Source organism: Oncorhynchus tshawytscha, linkage group LG03 (assembly GCF_018296145.1).
Source record: "Oncorhynchus tshawytscha isolate Ot180627B linkage group LG03, Otsh_v2.0, whole genome shotgun sequence".
Lineage (NCBI taxonomy): Eukaryota > Metazoa > Chordata > Actinopteri > Salmoniformes > Salmonidae > Oncorhynchus > Oncorhynchus tshawytscha.
Window position 1 is genome coordinate 8,235,644 of NC_056431.1, and position 22,027 is coordinate 8,257,670.

The window sequence follows — 22,027 nt, forward strand, 5'->3', positions numbered from 1 at the left end:
GTTTTGGGCTGTGTATTTCAGAATACTCCAATACACAGATATAAAAATTCAATAAAAAAAACACTCAAAAACACATGTATTTTAACCCAGACACATAGGATGTTAACCTATAACATCACTGACATCTCCTGTCTCTGTGTGTGTGTTGTCCAGTGGTCTGGCCCAGGAAGCAGCACCCTTGGTGGACAAGGCCCGTATGGCCGGCCTGGGTCTGTATGGACACTATGTGCGCCCCCATGTCGGCACCTACCTGGACGAGGCCATCACCTCCATCAAGGTTTACCTCGACAAAGTCCTACCCGCCGAGGAATGAGCCCTAGATAGCCTCCGTCGCATCGGACCACCCCACACGCTTGTACCTTTCCACACAGGGCTTGGCTCTGCTTTAGCTGTGCTCCTGATATATGTATTAAATGCTAGAGGGGGGAAATACCTCAAGGTGATTGAGAAGAGAAATGCACAATGCAAAACGCATCCCCTCCCGTTTTCTATGTCAACACTTTCCCAGACATGACTATTCATAGGGAAACGAAAGTCAAAACATGGTAGATAGGAAGATTGACATCTCGAAAGAGCTTTAACATTCATTCAACATTGTGCATGTATATAACTATGTGTTTGATACTCTAACAGGAGTTTGTGTGTGTGTGTGTGTTTGTGTTCAATAAAGATCTGAAAGTTGAAACTCTCGACTGATACCTGTGCATCCTGTTAAATTAGGGTACAAAAACATTTTTACTCGTCCATATGAATAATAATATCATGAACCACATTTTTCTTTAAGTACCACAAGTGAGAAATGTTGATCAAACTGCTTAATTGTTTATTATTAAGAAGTTATGGTAGCACTTTATTTTAGGGTAATGAAGTGACCAGTTATGTAATTATTAACATTATTAATTATTTAAGAGTTAAATGGTAACATGGTAAATACACAATAATAACCTATAAAAACAGGTGTTTTGTACCTCACATTAGTCTCATTCCAAACTCTGTAAATTGTTGGTTATCTGCACAAACCCAGCCTTTACTATGTATCATCCATACCCCAATTATCTTAATAATTTATTTACTAATTAACTAAATAATCACAGAAACACATAAACAAACAAACAGTAGATATGGTTACAAGGAAATGATAGGGGAGGTTCCCTAGTGGGCTAAGCCGATATGACGGCTTGGTGGACAAAGGAAAGTGGGTGTGGACTGAGAAGGGCGGGAAAGACAAAAGGAAAGTGGGTGTGGACTGAGAAGGGTGGGAAAGACAAAAGGAAAGTGGGTGTGGACTGAGAAGGGCGGGAAAGACAAAAGGAAAGTGGGTGTGGACTGAGAAGGGTGGGAAAGACAAAAGGGATCACTACACAGTTGATAATTATCCTAATTTAAGTGCTAATCCTTTGCACATGAATGCTCACTCATTTGGAAATAATTGCAATCAATATATATTTAAGCCCAGTGTGTCGTCGTGATCTCTGTTGGAATCGCGTCCCAGGTTGACATAATTTCTAGCTGCAGACTAGTAATTAGTATCTGAGATTTGCTCTTATTCTGTAGGGATCGATAGTCTCAGAGTCTAAACATTCCCAGCCGTGTAGCCAGTGGTATGGTTAGGAATTCAATAACTATTCGCAATCACAGCTCACACTGTGGGTTTGCTTAGTTTAAACTCAAACCTGTGCCCCCACCTTCCCACCTTATCACAAGTGGACATTTTGTATCAAATTCCCATTCGGGGGATTTAGGAGTTCGCCATGTGAAATCCTTTGTTCTCTCTAGGTGTCTCTCATTCTGCATGGCCAAGGGGAGAGAGTCTCCGCCAGGAATTTACGACCTGAGATAACACACACAGAGACAGAGAGAGAAAGACAGAGACAGAGAGACAGACAGAGACAGAGAAAGAGAGGCCATGATCTGTACCCAGAAAGGGCCACATCATGACAACAGGACAGATGAGAACAGGACAGAACATGACAGAACAGAGGAGAACAGGACAGATGAGAACAGAACAGGACAGGACAGATGAGAACAGGACAGAACAGATGAGAACAGAACGGGACAGAACAGGACAGAAGACAGAACAGGATGGTCCAGAACAGTACTTGGATGTGTTTGAATACCCATACTAACATACTATATACCACATACTTTGAGATTTTTCTAAATATTATTATTATTTTTTTTAAGTCAAAGTGATTTCCAAATGTTCCCTTAGTTTACCACCACTATCATGCCTACCAGAGACCTTTGTGCCACTGTGTGATCCATACTGACAGTAGGTTTGGGCGATTTTAAGATTCCATCTTCTATCGATGATATTTGACAACCATTGACGATGGTGATGACATCGTGATGTCACAAACGGTTAGCATATTTAAATTTGACTGCACCTCTAGAGACCGGCAGCTGACAGCAGAGCAGTGGAGTGAGCACACAGCAGGGTGACATGCCAAATGGCCCATTCCCTATTTGCCATAGCAAAATACATTTCAATACATATGCAGTAGTTAGACTATTAACATAATGCAAGAGACCAATGTAGATACATACAATACCCCATAATGTCAAAGTGGAATTATGTTTTAAGACATTTTTTACAAATGAATTAAAAATGAAAAGCTGAAATATCTTAAGTATTCAACCCCTTATCACAGTCAAGTATACAGGATACGAACCTTCCATTCCAGCTAAACAACCCCCAAAATAAGTTCAGGAGTAAATGATGTAAGCCAATGACACAAAATCTAAATGTAATCCATTTTAAATTCAGGCTGTAACATAACAAAATGTGGAAAAAGTCAAGGGGTGTGAATACTTTCTGAAGGCCCTGTATAGGCTTGATGGAGTTCGATCTCAGAAAGTTGACTAGAGAGAGAACAAACAATTAGAAGATAGACTAATTGAATATGAAATTGAAACAAACCTGGTACGTTTCTGCTTTACTTGACCAAAATATAGGAACAATAGAATGTTGGACGGATAAATCCCTCCTTGCAAACCAAACAGCCAATAATATAGGCCTACACATAGGCTACTGTCAGTTAAAGTTGCAGTAAACGTTATTTTGATAAAGTTCAACTTGTAAACTAATAAGCCTATTATGCCTTTTGCCTATCGAACTTTAAAAATACTAAATTTACAATCAGATAAAACAAATGAATATTTATAATATATAATATTTAAATCATTCTTTATAACACTTAAAAACTCGTTAAAATTGGCTTATGCTAAAAATGAAAAGGCCTATTAGGATGTCTTTTGCCTACAGAACTGTACAAATCCTAAATATAGCCCTAAAAGTTTGAAAATATATTAAGTATCTTAATCAAAATAAGTATAAAAATGACCTAAATGAATGCTCAAAAAAAAAGTAATTCAAGGTTTCCGTGCATCCTCTGCCAACTCAACAACTCCCCCGTTTCTCTCTCCTCCGAATCCTCCTTCTCCCAGACTAGCTCTGGTTTACTCCTCGGCTCCACCGACTGCTCCAAGTGCCCCACCCAAATTTTTTTATCTTGGGGTTTCTGTGGTTGCCTTGACTCCTCGTATCGTCGCCTTTCTTCCTGTTCCATCTCCACCTGCTTCCATGGCAGGGTCTTGTCCCCTGCCATTACCTCCTCCCAGGTCCAGGATGTCCTCCACTCATCTTTCTCCCGGGTCCAGGATGTCCACTCCTCATTCACACGCTGCTTGGTCCTTATTTGGTGGGTTATTCTGTCACGTTCGTCATAATAAGGAGACCAAGCCACAGCGTGATATGAGTACATTCTTCTTTTAATAAAGAAAGAAAGAACACTAAACAAACTAACAAAACAACCGTGACACTATATAGACCGGGTGCTGACATGCAACTACACATAGACCCACAAAACCTAAATGGAAAATAGCAACCTAAATAGGATCCCCAATCAGAGACAACGATAAACAGCTGCCTCTGATTGGGAACCAATTCAGGCCACCATAGACCTACATTACCTAGACATACAAAAACCCCATAGATATACAAAAACCCTAGACAGGACAAAAACACACATACCCGCCCTCGTCACACCCGGACCTGACCAAAATAATACATAAAACATAGATAACTAAGGTCAGGGCGTGACAGAACTGCCAAACAGGAGAAGATGTGCTTTGAATTCTTCCCCACCAAGTCAGCCATCTTTTTTCTGATTTAGCATAAGGCAGGCTATATAGGCTTAGTGAAACCCAGTCCCTTCCTTTTTTTACAGTCTGAATTATTATTATTTTTAAGTAGGCTGATGGACGAAAGAGGCACTTACCCAGATGATCAATATGAAATAACAATAAACTACACTTGATATGTCTATAAGAGGCATATTCACATTTAAAAGGTAGGTTAATATAACTGATATGAGTATTTTTCTGGACAAATAGCCCTACCAATTTGAAATAAAATCATGCAGTTTAGACTAGATAAAAAACAACTAGGCATAACATTGTTCAGCTAAAAGACCAATGCAGATTCATCATAATTCACCTCAATATTTAAAAAATTACATTTAAACAACCCACAGATACGGCATGGGCTTCAGATTAGATATTCAATGATATCAGATCATGCTGCCCCACCATTAAAATTATGCTCCAAGAACTTATTTATATTTTGAGCCATTCGTTTTGAAAGTGGTGCTCACAATCCAAAATGGGCCCCCATTTTTTGTGTATTATGTCATCAAATTGTGTACTACGTCATCCATTTCATATGATAAGTTATAAAACAGACTACAAAAACTGAAAAGGGCAACTTGAAACAGCGCGATTGAGCAATCTTACAGAGACTAAGAAGAACAGGATGACATGTCCCTTCTTCAGGCCACATAAGATAACAAATTACATTTTCCTCTTCCACACATCCTGCTAAAATATATACACTACCAGTCAAAGGTTTGAACATACCTACTCATTCAAGGGTTTTTCTTTATTTTTTTAACTATGTTATAGATTGTAGAATAATAGTGAAGACATCAAAACTATGAAATAACACATATGGAAACATGTAGTAACCAAAAAAGTGTTAAATAAATCAAAATATATTTTAGATTTTAGATTCTTCAAAGTAGCCACCCTTTGCCTTGATGACAGCTTTGCACATTCTTGGCATTCTCTCAACTGGCTTCATGTGATAGTCACCTGGAATGCATTTCAATTAGCACCATGTCCAAACCGGACGTGCACGTGCGTCCGTGAGCACCATCGTGCGCAAATTGATTTTGTCCCCCCACACCAAACGCGATCACAATACGCAGGTTGAAATATCAAAACCAACTCTGAACCAATAATATTAATTTGGGGACAGGTCAAAAAAACATTCAACATTTATGGCAATTTAGCTAGCTTGCAGTTGCTAGCTAATCTGTCCTATTTAGATAGATAGCTTGCAGTTGCTAGCTAATCTGTCCTATTTAGATAGCTAGCTTGCAGTTGCTAGCTAATCTGTGCTATTTAGATAGCTAGCTTGCTGTTGCTAGCTAATTTGTCCTGAGAAATACACAATGAGTTGTTATTTTACCTGAAATGCACAAGGTCCTCTACTCCGACAATTAATCCACATAAAATGGTCAACAGAATAGTTTGTAGTCATCTCTCCTCCTTCCAGGCTTTTTCTTCTTTGGACTTTCTATGGCAATTGGCAACTAACTTTCATAATAAGGTGTATTACCATAACCGAGCTCAGTTCATCTTTCAATCCCCCACGTGGGTATAACCAATGAGGAGATGGCAAGTGGGTATATGCTTCTAAAGCCAATGAGGAGATGGGAGAGGCAGGACTTGCAGCGCATTCTGCGCCACAAATAGAATCAACTTCTATTTTAGTGCTTGGCAATGTAGACGCTTGTTGGGTGCAATGTTTGAATAACATGTATGTGTAAATTTATTTTGCAACGCTCGCGCACGCGGCGAGTCCGGTTTGGGTATGGTGTAATTAACAGGTGTGTTTTGTTAAAAGTTCATTTGTGATATTTCTTTCCTTCTTAATGTGTTTTAGCCAATCAGTTGTGTTATGACAAGGTAAGGGTGGTATACAGAACATGGCCCTATTTGGTAAAAGACCAAGTCCATGTTACGGCAAGAACAGCTCAAATAAACAAACAGAAACGACAGTCCACCATTACTTTAAGACAAGAAGGTTTTAATTTTTTATTATTTCACCATTATTTAACCAGGTAGGCAAGTTGAGAACAGGTTCTCATTTACAATTGCGACCTGGCCAAGATAAAGCAAAGCAGTTCGACACAGAGTTACACATGGAGTAAAACAAACATACAGTCAATAATACAGTATAAACAAGTCTATATACGATGTGAGCAAATGAGGTGAGATAAAGGGACAAAAAACCATGGTGGCAAAGTAAATACAATATAGCAAGTAAAACACTGGAATGGTAGATTTGCAGTGGAAGAATGTGCAAAGTAGAAATAAAAATAATGGGGTGCAAAGGAGCAAAATAAATAAATAAATCAAATAAATACAGTAGGGAAAGAGGTAGTTGTTTGGGCTAAATTATAGGTGGGCTATGTACCAGGTGCAGTAATCTGTGAGCTGCTCTGACAGTTGGTGCTTAAAGCTAGTGAGGGAGAGAACTGGAAGGAGAGGCGGCCAAAGAAAGAATTGGTTTTGGGGGTGACCAGAGAGATATACCTGCTGGAGCGCGTGCTACAGGTGGGTGATGCTATGGTGACCAGCGAGCTGAGATAAGGAGGGACTTTACCTAGCAGGGTCTTGTAGATGACATGGAGCCAGTGGGGTTGGCGACGAGTATGAAGCGAGGGCCAGCCAACGAGAGCGTACAGGTCGCAATGGTGGGTAGTTTAATATGGGGCTTTGGTGACAAAACGGATTGCACTGTGATAGACTGCATCCATTTTGTTGAGTAGGGTATTGGAGGCAATTTTGTAAATTACATCGCTAAAGTCGAGGATTGGTAGGGTGGTCAGTTTTACAAGGGTTTGTTTGGCAGCATGAGTGAAGGATGCTTTGTTGCGAAATAGGAAGCCAATTCTAGATCTAACTTTGGATTGGAGATGTTTGATGTGGGTCTGGAATGAGAGTTTACAGTCTAACCAGACACCTAGGTATTTGTAGTTGTCCACGTATTCTAAGTCAGAGCCGTCCAGAGTAGTGATGTTGGACAGGTGTGCAGGTGCAGGCAGCGATCGGTTGAAGAGCATGCATTTAGTTTTACTTGTATTTAAGAGCAATTGGAGGCCAAGGAAGGAGAGTTGTATAGCATTGAAGCTTGCCTGGAGGGTTGTTAACACAGTGTCCAAAGAAGGGCCAGAAGTATACAGAATGGTGTCGTCTGCGTAGAGGTGGATCAGAGACTCACCAGCAGCAAGAGCGACATCATTGATGTATACAGAGAAGAGGGTCGATCCAAGAATTGAACCCTGTGGCACCCCCATAGAGACTGCCAGAGGGCCGGACAGCAGACCCTCCGATTTGACACACTGAACTCTATCAGAGAAGTAGTTGGTGAACCAGGCGATGCAATCATTTGAGAAACCAAGGCTGACGAGTCTAGGGTAGGATAGATATAGGTCTGCAGCAGTTTGGGTCAAGAGTGTCCCCCTTTGAAGAGGGGGATGACCGCAGCTGCTTTCCAATCTTTGGGATTCTCAGACGACACGAAAGAGAGGTTGAACAGGCTAGTAATAGGGGTGGCAACAATTTTGGCAGATAATTTTAGAAAGAAAGGGTCCGGATTGTCTAGCCCGGCTGAATTGTAGGGGTCCAGATTCTGCAGCTTTTTCAGAACATCAGCTGACTGGATTTGGGAGAAGGAGAAATGGGGAAGGCTTGGGCGAGTTGCTGTGGGGGCAGTGCTGTTGACTGAGGTAGGGGTAGCCAGGTGGAAAGCATGGCCAGCCGTAGAAAAATGCTTATTGAAATTCTCAATTATAGTGGATTAATCAGTGGTGACAGTGTTTCCTATCTTCAGTGCAGTGGGCAGCTGGGAGGAGGAGTTCTTATTCTCCATGGACTTTACAGTGTCCCATAACTTTTTTGAGTTAGTGTTGCAGGAAGTAAATTTCTGCTTGAAAAAGCTAGCCTTGGCTTTTCTAACTACCTGTGTATAATGGTTTCTAGCTTCCCTGAACAGCTGCATATCACGGGGGCTGTTCGATGCTAATGCAGAACGCCATATGATGTTTTTGTGTTGGTTAAGGGCAGTCAGGTCTGGGGAGAACCAAGGGATATATCTGTTCCTGGTTCTACATTTCTTGAATGGGGCATGCTTATTTAAAATGGTTAGGAAGGCATTTAAAAAAAAAACAGGCATCCTCTACTGACGGGATGAGATCAGTATCCTTCCAGGATACCCCGGCCAGGTCGATTAGAAAGGCCTGCTCGCTGAAGTGTTTCAGGGAGCGTTTGACAGTGATGAGTGGAGGTCGTTGGACCGCTGACCCATTACGGATGCAGGCAATGAGGCAGTGATCGCTGAGATCTTGGTTGAAGACAGCAGAGGTGTATTTAGAGGGCAAGTTGGTTAGGATGATATCTATGAGGGTGCCCGTGTTTAAGGCTTTGGGGAGGTACCTGGTAGGTTCATTGATAATTTGTGTGAGATTGAGGGCATCAAGCTTAGATTGTAGGATGGCTGGGATGTTAAGCATGTTCCAGTTTAGGTCGCCTAGCAGCACGAGCTCTGAAGATAGTTGGGGGGCAATCAGTTCACATATGGTGTCCAGAGCACAGCTGGGGGCAGAGGGTGGTCTATAGCAGGCGGCAACGGTGAGAGACTTGTTTTTAGAGAGGTGGATTTTTAAAAGTAGAAGTTCAAATTGTTTGGGTACAGACCTGGATAGTAGGACAGAACTCTGCAGGCTATCTTTGCAGTAGTTTGCAACACCGCCCTCTTTGGCAGTTCTATCTTGTCTGAAAATGTTGTAGTTTGGGATGAAAATTTCAGAATTTTTGGTGGTCTTCCTAAGCCAGGATTCAGACACAGCTAGAACATCCAGGTTGGCAGAGTGTGCTAAAGCAGTGAATAAAACAAACTTAGGGAGGAGGCTTCTAATGTTAACATGAAACCAAGGCTATTACGGTTACAGAAGTCATCAAAAGAGAGCGCCTAGGGAATAGGAGTGGAGCTAGGCACTGCAGGGCCTGGATTCACCTCTACATCGCCAGACGAACAGAGGAGGAGTAGGATAAGGGTATGGCTAAAAGTAATAAGAATTGGTCGTCTAGAGCGTCTGGAACAGAGAGTAGGTTTCTGGGGGCGATAAAATAGCTTCAAGGTATAATGTACAGACAAAGGTATGGTAGGATGTGAATACAGTGGAGGTAAACCTAGGTATTGAGTGATGATGAGAGAGACATTGTCTCTAGAAACATAATTGAAACCAGGAGATGTCATCGCATGTGTGGGTGGTGGAACTAATAGGTTGGATAAGGTATAGTGAGCAGGACTAGAGGCTCTACAGTGAAATAAGCCAATAAACACTAACCAGAACAGCAATGGACAAGGCATATTGACATTAAGGAGAGGCATGCTTAGTCGAGTGATCAAAAGGGTCCAGTGAGTAGTGAGGTTGGTTGGGGTCACGACGATTCAGACAGCTAGCCGGGCCATCGGTAGCAAGCTAGCATAGGATGGAGGTCTGTTTTTAGCCACCTCGTGCTTTTCCGTCGGTATGATTAGTGGGGTTCCGTGTGGTAGAGGGGATCAATCCAATTCGCAAAAAAACAAACAATAGATATAGTTATAGAGGCCCAAGAAAAAAAGAAAAGAAAAAAAGAATAATAAATTGTCTGATAGGTCTATTCAGATAGCAGCCGATAAGACAGCTAAATGATTAGCAGACCGCAAATGGGCGTTCAGGTAACGTCGCGACGGAGGAGCCAGCCGGATAACTCCCTCGGGCAGATAACGTCGGTAGTCCAGCTGTGAAGTCCCGGTGGGGCTCTGCGTTGGCAGTAAAACGGGTCCGGATAGGTGATTGTAGCCCAGGAGTGTCTGATGGAACTCTTCAGCTGGCCAGCTCCGGAATAATTGATGTTTGCTCCGGAACCGACGTAAGCCGATAGTCACACGGATAGCAGCTAAATAGCTGCGAGATCCAGGTATAAATGTCCAGAATTAGCGGTTGAAATCCGGGGACATGGAGAGAAAAATGGGTCCAGTACATTCCGGTCCGAGCCGCCCCGTACAAAACTGGCGATAGATTTTCGAGCTAAAGGATAGCTGATGACCACAAACCGTGGTTAGCTGAATACTAACGATTAGCCAGTAAAGAAGCTAACTAGCTTCTGATTAGCTTCTGGTTAGCTTCAGGCTAGCTTCTGGATTAGCTTCTGGCTAGCTTCTGGTTAGCTTCTGGCTAGCTTCTGGTTAGCTTCTATGGAGGATTACAGATTTGAGGTAAATAATACTTTCTTTCTTTTTTAAATATAAATTGGTGAGGCCGGTTGAAGGAGAGTGTTTTGAAGATGAGTTTATGTAAAATAAAAATAAAATATAAAAAGGTATGCGAAGAAAGTTGTAAATATATATATATATATATATATATATATACATATACGGGACACGACAAGACAAGGACAAAAGACGTCTGACTGCTATGCCATCTTGGAGCATAGAGCAGGTCAGTCAATGCGAAACATTTCAAGAACTTTGAAAGTTTCTTCAAGTGCAGTTGCAAAAACCATCAAGCGCTATGATGAAACTGGCTCTCATGAGGACTGCCACAGGAATGGAAGACTCAGAGTTACCTATACTGCTGAGGATAAGTTCATTAGAGTTACCAGCCTCAGAAATTGCAGCCCAAATAAATGCCTCACAGAGTTCAAGTAACAGACACTGAAATATATTTTCAATAAAACATTATATATATTTTTTACAGCTGTTTGAAGCTGGTGGACCAAAACTGAAAGTAAAAGGCTCAAGCGCCAGTCTCCACCATGGGATGAGGTGAGGGGAGATTTGTTTTGAATGCAGCCTAGTGCTGTTGCAATTCACCAAGCACTAGGCTGCATTCAAAACAAATTTCCCTTTGAAACACTATCATTCCACTATTACAGACATTTTCGGAAGTTACAATGCAAATATTAAATAGAAAATCCTATGTGTAGCACCTTTAAGTTGCTGTATAAAATATCTGACATTGAATTCCCATTTGAACTGTTGTGCTTTTAAATGGTTGAAAGCACAGTGATAACACATTTAGGTGACAACTAAACCAAATATCTGACATCGATTTTACATTGGAATTTGCATGTGCTTTTAGATGGTTAAAATCATAGTGATAACGCATTGTTGAATCTGTGAAAATAGGTTGTAATCTCATTGATCAACGTATCAACCAACTTTAATCCAATTCACCACGTTGAAATTATGTGGGGATAGCATATCCATCTTTGACCCACTCTCACTCTCTTCATCAACACCTGAACCGAGGAGTGCACTTTGACTCAGAGAACAACAAAAAAATCAACCAGTCCCCAACCAAAACCAATCAGCAAGCAGTATGGCTTGTCCTGTTACACTTCAATAGAGCTATCTGCATTGGAAAATACACAGATTCAACATACTGCCAACATACTGACTCCAGCCACTTTAATAATGGAAAAACCTATGTAAAAAATGTATCTCTAGCCACTTTAAACAATGCCACTTAATATAATGTTTACATACCCTACATTACTCATCTCATATGTATATACTGTACTCGATACCATCTACTGCATCTTGCCTATGCCGTTCTGTACCATCACTCATTCATATATTTTTATGTACGTATTTCTCATCCCTTTACACTTGTGTGTATAAGGTAGTTGTTGTGAAATTGTTAGGTTAGATTACTCGTTGGTTATTACTGCATTGTCGGAACTAGAAGCACAAGCATTTCGCTACACTCGCATTAAATCTGCTAACCATGTGTATGTGACAAATAAAATTGGATTTGATTTGATTTACCACATCTTACACCAACAGTAAATATAATTAATTGCTTCCCTCTGCATCTTCAAAGTCCCTTGGTGAGGAGACTGTCACAGCTGTGCGTCCCTACTCTCTTTAGGTTCACCTCAGACAGCACACAGAACCTTTCCATTATGAATGAAGAAAAGAGCCCTAGTGTTTCACCACAGGAAACCCAGTAGGGCAGAAACACATGTCAAATTATAGTGGCACCCAGGGGTGCAGTCGACTCAAATGACTCTGACGTCAGACTTCAGGCACATCTGGAACAGTTTGAAATACTGTATTGTTTTATGTCAACAAATGATCTTGAAATAAAAACATGAATAGCAGGAAAACAGTAGACCATATGTGTTTCTTGAGGAGCATGATTCAGTTGTACGAGTCTGTTTGACCAGTTTGTTCAGTTGTGTATTATTAGACAAAGTTGTGTAATGTAGGATATGGTCATGCATATCTCCCAGATTTGTATGATGAAGATTACAGACCAGTACAGAATAGTACAGAACAGTCCAGAACAGAATAGGACAGAACAGTCCAGAACAGTTCAGTCCAGAACAGAACATTCCAGAACTGTACAGAATAGTAGAGTAGAGTACAGAGGAGGGATAGAACAAAGTTTCCTGAACTGGGCAACTGAGTCACACAAGTCCAACATGTTTTTCCCCACATACTGTACAGTGTGGGTGGTCAATCACAAAGTGCAACTATTACATGTCTGCTGTTGCTGCCCTGTTTCACTGCACCCTCTTGCCAGGTCGCTATGTAGCTGAATATGTTCTTCATAACCTACTTGGCTAAATAAAGGTCCTAAATTAATAAATAAGACACACCAATTAAAATATGTTTAATGAGTTCGATCTTCAATCTCACTCCAAAAGCTAATTCTACACCAAACAGATTGGATAATGATCAAGGGAACAACCCTCCCCATTCGACCAATGATCGGTGAGAAGGGATATGGTCAGGAAGTTTTTGCTTTAGTGCTACAGATGATCTAAGAAAATGTGCATTACTCTGTCCTTGTCCGTTCCCTTGCTATGTCAACTCATTTATTAATATCTTCTATTCAGTCAACACTTTTCATTTTACAGCAAATCTCAAAGTGATTTACAAATGTCAAGACATTAGGTGCATACCAGCCTGTCCCTTCAGCTTATCACCACCTACCAGAGACCTGGTCATAGTGACAGGGCACAAAACAACCTGACGTGTGACAGGGCACAAAACAACCTGACGTGTGACAGGGAATCAGGTGACTAGAGTGTTTACACAGCACTAAGTTTAGTATACAAAGAAAATAGGCTTTTCATATTAAGGCAAAGTTCAGTATTTCACAACTTAATGTTAAGTTTGTAGTGTCTTTTAAAAGAAAACAGAAGCATGGATTACAGTTTCTCCTGGCCCATAAACACTTTCAGGGTGAGGAAACATCTAATACACTGAACTCCCCCGTTAAACCAATCTTGTCTAACAAGGGAAATGTAACATAATACTGGAAATGTACAATCATACTTTATTGTAAAAGCACTTGACCACACACACAGCCAGGACAGGTTATTAGGAGGATCTAGCTAAAAGATCATAGCAGATTCATCACAATTCACCTGAAGATGTGGATGATGCAGTTTAAAAAAAAATATATTTTTTTATTTTATTTCACCTTTATTTAACCAGGTAGGCTAGTTGAGAACAAGTTCTCATTTGCAACTGCGACCTGGCCAAGATAAAGCATAGCAGTGTGAACAGACAACACAGAGTTACACATGGAGTAAACAATTAACAAGTCAATAACACAGTAGAAAAAAAAGGGGGAGTCTATATACATTGTGTGCAAAAGGCATGAGGAGGTAGGCGAATAATTACAATTTTGCAGATTAATAACACTGGAGTGATAAATGATCAGATGGTCATGTACAGGTAGAGATATTCGTGTGCAAAAGAGCAGAAAAGTAAATAAATAAAAACAGTATGGGGATGAGGTAGGTAAAAATGGGTGGGCTATTTACCGATAGACTATGTACAGCTGCAGCGATCGGTTAACTGCTCAGATAGCAGATGTTTGAAGTTGGTGATGGAGATAAAAGTCTCCAACTTCAGTGATTTTTGCAATTCGTTCCAGTCACAGGCAGCAGAGAACTGGAACGAAAGATGGCCAAATGAGGTGTTGGCTTTAGGGATGATCAGTGAGATACACCTGCTGGAGCGCGTGCTACGGATGGGTGTTGCCATCGTGACCAGTGAACTGAGATAAGGCGGAGCTTTACCTAGCATGGACTTGTAGATGACCTGGAGCCAGTGGGTCTGGCGACGAATATGTAGCGAGGGCCGGCCGACTAGAGCATACAAGTCGCAGTGGTGGGTGGTCTAAGGTGCTTTAGTGACAAAACAGATGGCACTGTGATAAACTGCATCCAGTTTGCTGAGTAGAGTGTTGGAAGCAATTTTGTAGATGACATCGCCGAAGTCGAGGATCGGTAGGATAGTCAGTTTTACTAGGGTAAGTTTGGCGGCGTGAGTGAAGGAGGCTTTGTTGCGGAATAGAAAGCCGATTCTTGATTTGATTTTCGATTGGAGATGTTTGATATGAGTCTGGAAGGAGAGTTTACAGTCTAGCCAGACACCTAGGTACTTATAGATGTCCACATATTCAAGGTCGGAACCATCCAGGGTGGTGATGCTGTTTAAACAGCCCACAGCCCACAGCCCACAGCTACAGCACTGGGCTTCACATGAGATATTCAGTGATAACAGATCATGCTGCCCCATCATTAACTTCCACTGGTAGTGAGTCATTGACAGATAGTTAACCAGCCCCACTTGGTGAATCTTTGTCTTAGTTTACCATCACCATTTGTGTGCAGTGGGATCTGTGCTAGCCTGTAGTAACCAGACCGACGTGTCAATGGTGATCTAGACTTAGGACTGTGTGCTTAGGCAAGGGAGGGGGTAGGTAGAGGGTGGTGGTGGTAGGGGGTTGTAATATGAACACAAGATGTAATATGAATGGGTTACTCTACTGACTTAAAAAGACCAATAAAATCAACCAGTCCCCAATCAAAACCAATCAGGATAACTTGTTCTGTTACATTTCAAAACAGCTGGATTGGCAAATACACAGATTCCCCTACACTAAACTCATATGATACTAAATCAACAAATGATGAACATGTTACTGTCGTAGCATCTCCATCTTTGACCCTGTCTGCCCTCTCTCACTTTCTTTATCACATAGACAAACACCTGAACAGTGGGTGTTTATCTCAGAGGAGTGCACTTTGGCTCGGAGAACGACAAGTCAATACATCCCCACCCATATATATATATATATATATACATATACAGGCTAGCTCACCGCTGCCTCTCAGCTACTGCCTGCTATTCATTCCTGTCACCCAGTACGGAGAGGAGAAACAGTAAGTACAGCCATGTTCGTTTGGTTGGCCATCTTTTAGTTCACCATCTTCTTTAGGTTCACACACCTTCATAGAGAAAAATAAAAGACTTCTTACTAGTGTAGCTATTTCAGGGTGCATGATAATATCACTGTTATCAGGTGTTGTATTGTATGAGATGGGTACTACACCTATCTGTCTACAGACTGTTGGACAAAACTGAACAGAATAACTAAATAAATGATGGTATGTCTATAAAGATGTAGGATCTTCATTTGATCACCCTGTTGTTACAGGACATTGAAATGAAAAACGTGTAGTATATTCAAGATTTAAAAAGGATTCTAAAGATAGCAATTTAATATTTCAGAGTTGATTTGCTAACTAAAAATGTAGCAACCCCAACCAACAAAAATGTCCATTAATTATAATCCACATAATAATTCACATTTCCTGTTTTTTTCACAGTAAGGTCCTGCATATATATGTGGACTGCTGCATCATAGTGAGGTACAAACCCAGAAAAATTATAGTTTCATTGTCATTGAAAACAACCTCAGAATAGCCTTACCTTAGTCACTGGAAACCTGTTAGTGTCACGTTCTGACCTTTATTTTCCTTTGTTTTGTCTTTATTTAGTATGGTCAGGGCGTGAGTTGGGTGGATATTCTATGTTTTGTGTTTCTAGGTTGGGTTTCTGTTTCGGCCTAGTATGGTTCTCAATCAGAGGCAGGTGTCGTTAGTTGTCTCTGATTGAGAATCAGACTTAGGTAGCCTGGGTTTCACTGTTGGTTTGTGGGTGTTTGTTTCCTGTGCCAGTGTTTGTGCCACACGGGACTGTTTCGGTTTGGTTTATTTCATGTTATCGTTTGTATTTCATAGTGTTCAGGCTTTTCTTATTAAAATTCGTCATGAACACTTACCACGCCACATCTTGGTCCAATCCTTACTCCTCTTCAGATGAAGAGGAGGAAATCTGTCGTTACAGAAACACCCACCAACAGAGGACCAAGCGGCGTGGTAATGGGCAGCAGCAGCAACAGCAGCAGCAGCAGCAGCAGTGGCCAGCATCACAAGACTCATGGACATGGGAGGACGAGTTGGACGGAAAAGGACCCTGGGCAGAGCAAGGGGAATATCGCCGGCCCAAAGCAGAGCTGTAGGCAGCAAAAGCAGAGAGGCGGCATTACGAGGAGCTGGCACGGCAGCGCGGCTGGAAGCCCGAGAGGCAGCCCCAAAAATGTCTTGGGGGTGCACAGGGAGAGTGTGGCAGAGTCAGGAGTCAGACCTGAGCATACTCCCCCTGTTTTCCGTAAGGGGGCAAGGAGGAAACCAGAGCCGGTCAGGGCGGTGTTGGAGGTGAGCAAAGCAGAGACAGTGAAGGAGTTCATGGGGAAATTGGAGGAGAGAGTTATGAGGCAGGTGCTGTGTTGGTGCATGAGGCACGACATCCGCCCGACGGAGCGTGTCGGGGAGTTGATGTCACCTGGGTCAGCTCTCCATACTCGTCCTGAGGTGCGTGCTAGTCGTCTGGTGAAGACTGTGCCAGCCTCACGCACCAGGCCTCCTGTGCACCTCCCTAGCCCTGCACGTCCTGTGCCAGCTCAGCGCTACAGTGCTCCTAGCCGTGCTAACCGTGGCGGGCGTTGTACTGGTCAGGCACCGTGTTATGCGGTGGAACGCACGGTGTCCCCAGTATGCGTGCTTAGCCCGGTGCGCTACATCCCAGCTCCCCACATCCACCGGGCTAGGGTGAGGATCCAGTCAGGGAGGATGGTGCCAGCCCTGCTCTCAAGATCTCCAGTGCGCCTTCACAGTCCGGTCTATCCAGTGCCACCTCCACGCACCAGCCCTCCGGTGGCAGCCCCCCCGCACCAGACTGTCTCTCCATCTTCTGCCTACAGGGTCTCCCGCCTGTTCAGCGCTGTCAGAGCTTTCCTCCTCTCCAGCGCTGCCAGAGTCTCCCGTCTGTCCAGCGCTGCCAGAGTCTCCCGTCTGTCCAGCGCTGCCAGAGTCTCCCGTCTGTCCAGCGCTGCCAGAGTCTCCCGTCTGTCCAGCGCTGCCAGAGTCTCCCGTCTGTCCAGCGCTGCCAGAGTCTCCCGTCTGTCCAGCGCTGCCAGAGTCTCCCGTCTGTCCAGCGCTGCCAGAGACTCCCGTCTGTCCTGAGCTGCCAGAGTCTCCCGTCTGTCCTGAGCCGCCAGTCTGTCCTGAGCCGTCAGTCAGCCAGGAGCCGCCAGAGCCGTCAGTCAGCCAGGAGCCGCCAGAGCCGCCAGCCAGCCAGGAGCCGCCAGATCCGTCTGTCAGCCAGGATCTGCCAGAGCCGTCAGTCAGCCAGGCGATGCCAGAATCGCCCTTCACTCCGGAGCTGCCAGAGTCTCCCGCCTGTCCGGCACTGCCGGAGGCTTCCTTCACTCCAGCGCTGCCGGAATCCCCCGTCCATTTGGGACCCATGTCTAGGGTTCCCAGTCCAAGGTCGGTGGCGAGGGTCGCCGCTTTAAAGAGGCCACAGAGGCGGGCGAAGAGGCGCACTAGAACTCTGGTGAAGTGGGGTCCACGTCCCGCGCCAGAACTGCCACCGCGGACATACGCCCACCCAGACCCTCCCCTATAGGTTCAGGTTTTGCGGCCGGAGTCCGCACCTTTGGGCGGGGGGAGGGGGGTACTGTCACGTTCTGACCTTTATTTTCCTTTGTTTTGTCTTTATTTAGTATGGTCAGGGCGTGAGTTGGGGTGGGCAGTCTATGTTTTGGGTTTCTATGTTTGGCTTTTTGTTTCGGCCTAGTATGGTTCTCAATCAGAGGCAGGTGTCGTTAGTTGTCTCTGATTGAGAATCATACTTAGGTAGCCTGGATTTCACTGTTGGTTTGTGGGTGTTTGTTTCCTGTGTCAGTGTTTGTGCCACACGGGACTGTTTCGGTTTGGTTTATTTCATGTTATCGTTTGTATTTCATAGTGTTCAGGCTTTTCTTATTGAAATTCGTCATGAACACTTACCACGCCGCATCTTGGTCTGATTCTTACTCCTCTTCAGATGAAGAGGAGGAAATCTGTCGTTACAGAAACACCCACCAACAGAGGACCAAGCGGCGTGGTAATGGGCAGCAGCAGCAACAGCAGCAGCAGCAGCAGCAGTGGCCAGCATCACAAGACTCATGGACATGGGAGGACGAGTTGGACGGAAAAGGACCCTGGGCAGAGCCAGGGGAATATCGCCGCCCCAAAGCAGAGCTGTAGGCAGCAAAAGCAGAGAGGCGGCATTACGAGGAGCTGGCACGGCAGCGCGGCTGGAAGCCCGAGAGGCAGCCCCAAAAATTTCTTGGGGGGTGCACAGGGAGAGTGTGGCAGAGTCAGGAGTCAGACCTGAGCCAACTCCCCCTGTTTTCCGTAAGGGGCCAAGGAGGAAACCAGAGCCGGTCAGGGCGGTGTTGGAGGTGAGCGAAGCAGAGACAGTGAAGCAGTTCATGGGGAAATTGGAGGAGAGAGTTATGAGGGAGGTGCTGTGTTGGTGCATGAGGCACGACATCCGCCCGACGGAGCGTGTCGGGGAGTTGATGTCACCTGGGTCAGCTCTCCATACTCGTCCTGAGGTGCGTGCTAGTCGTCTGGTGAAGACTGTGCCAGCCTCACGCACCAGGCCTCCTGTGCACCTCCCTAGCCCTGCACGTCCTGTGCCAGCTCAGCGCTACAGTGCTCCTAGCCGTGCTAACCGTGGCGGGCGTTGTACTGGTCAGGCACCGTGTTATGCGGTGGAACGCACGGTGTCCCCAGTATGCGTGCTTAGCCCGGTGCGCTACATCCCAGCTCCCCACATCCACCGGGCTAGGGTGAGGATCCAGCCAGGGAGGATGGTGCCAGCCCTGCTCTCAAGATCTCCAGTGCGCCTTCACGGTCCGGTCTATCCAGTGCCACCTCCACGCACCAGCCCTCCGGTGGCAGCCCCCCCGCACCAGACTGTCTCTCCATCTTCTGCCTACAGGGTCTCCCGCCTGTCCAGCGCTGCCAGAGCTTTCCTCCTCTCCAGCGCTGCCAGAGTCTCCCGTCTGTCCAGCGCTGCCAGAGTCTCCCGTCTGTCCAGCGCTGCCAGAGTCTCCCGTCTGTCCAGCGCTGCCAGAGACTCCCGTCTGTCCTGAGCTGCCAGAGTCTCCCGTCTGTCCTGAGCCGCCAGTCTGTCCTGAGCCGTCAGTCAGCCAGGAGCCGCCAGAGCCGTCAGTCAGCCAGGAGCCGCCAGAGCCGTCAGTCAGCCAGGAGCCGCCAGAGCCGCCAGCCAGCCAGGATCCGCCAGAGCTGTCAGTCAGCCAGGATCTGCCAGAGCCGTCAGTCAGCCAGGCGATACCAGAATCGCCCTTCACTCCGGAGCTGCAGGAGTCTCCCGCCTGTCCGGCACTGCCGGAGGCTTCCTTCACTCCAGCGCTGCCGGAATCCCCCGTCCATTTGGGACCCATGTCTAGGGTTCCCAGTCCAAGGTCAGTGGCGAGGGCCGCCGCTTTAAAGAGGCCACAGAGGTGGGCGAAGAGGCGCACTAGAACTCTGGTGAAGTGGGGTCCACGTCCCGCGCCAGAACTGCCACCGTGGCCAGACGCCCACCCAGACCCTCCCCTATAGGTTCAGGTTTTGCGTCAGGAGTCCGCACCTTTGGGGGGGGTACTGTCACGTTCTGACCTTTATTTTCCTTTGTGTTGTCTTTATTTAGTATGGTCAGGGCGTGAGTTGGGGTGGGCAGTCTATGTTTTGGGTTTCTATGTTTGGGTTTCTGTTTCGGCCTAGTATTGTTCTCAATCAGAGGCAGGTGTCGTTAGTTGTCTCTGATTGAGAATCATACTTAGGTAGCCTGGGTTTCACTGTTGGTTTGTGGGTGTTTGTTTCCTGTGCCAGTGTTTGTGCCACACGGGACTGTTTCGGTTTGGTTTATTTCATGTTATCGTTTGTATTTCATAGTGTTCAGGCTTTTCTTATTAAAATTCGTCATGAACACTTACCACGCCGCATCTTGGTCCGATCCTTACTCCTCTTCAGATGAAGAGGAGGAAATCTGCCGTTACAGTTAGAGGCATGTTTGAGATAAAATAGAAGAGATTAGATGAAGCTGAGATGAGATCAGGCTAAGAGCAGAGCTGAAAAGGAAGAGGAAATGATGCTGATTTGTGCACAAGTTGATGTATGGTTTCTGACCCTCACCAAGATGTTTGCTTTGCACACAGATCTGAGTGACATCATGAACAAGCTTCTGGTCATCACTGTGCTCGTCACTCTTCTGGGCCTCAGTAAGTACACAGCCAAGACCCTGACTGACTAACTGACTGACCAACTGGTGGTGTTCCAGGATGTGTTTTTTGCAGCCTCACTGTGCATCCCAGAAGGTTGCTTTATCATAATAGCATTTTGTTACACCCACAATAACATCTGCTAAATATGTTTATGCAACCAATAAGATTTGATTTGATTTGAAACGTTAAACAGTCCAGGCTGCAAATAAGAGCACCTCGAGCAGCAACATTGACTGACTGACTGACTGACAACCAACCATATTGACCCTCTATCCCTAACCCTAACCCTCCCCTTCCAGGTGCTCAGGGCCTCCGTCTGCCTAGGCAAGCTGAGGAGGGTACGCCTGAGGAACCGGTCGCTGCTGTTGCCGAGGCAGATGGAACGCATGGAACCCTGGAAAAGTTGACCAGCGCCGTCAAGAGCTACTACGAAACATCCATCAGCACCGCCTCTAGCTGGCTGGACAGCATCAAGGGCCTGAAGCTGGAGGAGAAGGCCAAGTAAGACACACACACACACACACACACAGGAACAGAACAGCAGGTCAAAATAGCAGGCTGACAGTTAATGCATTGTTCATGTGTCTGTGTCCATCAGGAATGCCTTTGTTGATACCAGCATGGTGGTGAGGACCTACTCCGGCATCCTGCAGGACCAGGTCTACCACATCTTATACCAACAGTAAAGACCCTTCCTTGTTTCCTCTGTGTCCCCAATGTACTCAAAATGTCTTGGCGAGGAGAGCGTCGCAGCTGTGGGCCCCTACTCTCTCATCCTGGAGCCTTTGATCAGCTTCACCAGACCTCCAACCCTCGGTGACGTCCCCCTGGAGTCTGTGTAGATTGAAATACAGTATTATTTAATGTCAACATTTTACATTTTAGTCATTTAGCAGATGCTCTTATCCAGAGCGACTTACAATTAGTGCATTCATCATAAGATAGCTAGGTGAGACAACCACATATCACAGTTGTAGCAAGTACAATAAAGTAGCTATCAGCAAAGTCAGTGCTAGTAGGAAAATCCTTCTTTAAATGTTTTTTTTATGTCAACGTATCTTTAAATAAAAACATACGTTTGTAGAAAACCAGTAAACCCTATGTGTTTCTTGAGGAGCATTATTCATATGAGTCAGTACGATCATTGCACTTTGTGTTTTATTATCAGACAAAGTTGAGAGACATAGGATATGTTCATGCATATCTCCCACAGGTTTGTGACCTCAATATGGTTATGTGTACAGTTCAAGTCGGAAGTTTAAATACACTTAGGCTGGAGACAACTTGTTTTTCAGCCACTCCACAAATTTCTTGTTAAGTCTAGGGTACGTGGGACGGTAGTGTCCCACCTGACAAACATCCAGTGAAATTGCAGGGCTCCACATTCAAACAACAAATCTCATAATTAAATTCCTCAAACA

At 44.6% G+C, this 22,027-nt stretch overlaps 1 protein-coding gene across 4 annotated transcripts; it reads left to right on the plus strand.

Annotated features, from left to right (window-relative positions):
- The first annotated feature begins 15,232 nt into the window (after nucleotides 1–15,232).
- apoc2 (apolipoprotein C-II) lies at nucleotides 15,233–21,697 on the plus strand. Of its 4 annotated transcripts, XM_042309208.1 has the most exons (5): nucleotides 15,233–15,363; nucleotides 15,811–15,852; nucleotides 20,541–20,603; nucleotides 20,906–21,107; nucleotides 21,205–21,697. In XM_042309208.1, exons 3-5 carry the CDS (start codon nucleotides 20,555–20,557, stop codon nucleotides 21,290–21,292), a joined length of 339 nt encoding a protein of 112 aa, XP_042165142.1. In that variant the 5' UTR covers nucleotides 15,233–15,363; nucleotides 15,811–15,852; nucleotides 20,541–20,554; the 3' UTR covers nucleotides 21,293–21,697. The 4 variants fall into 4 exon arrangements, with proteins under 4 accessions (XP_042165142.1, XP_024268438.1, XP_024268456.1 ...); XM_024412670.2 differs by lacking the exon at nucleotides 15,811–15,852 and having other exon boundaries at nucleotides 15,268–15,363; XM_024412688.2 differs by lacking the exons at nucleotides 15,233–15,363; nucleotides 15,811–15,852 and adding an exon at nucleotides 18,624–18,773.
- The last annotated feature ends 330 nt before the right edge of the window (nucleotides 21,698–22,027 follow it).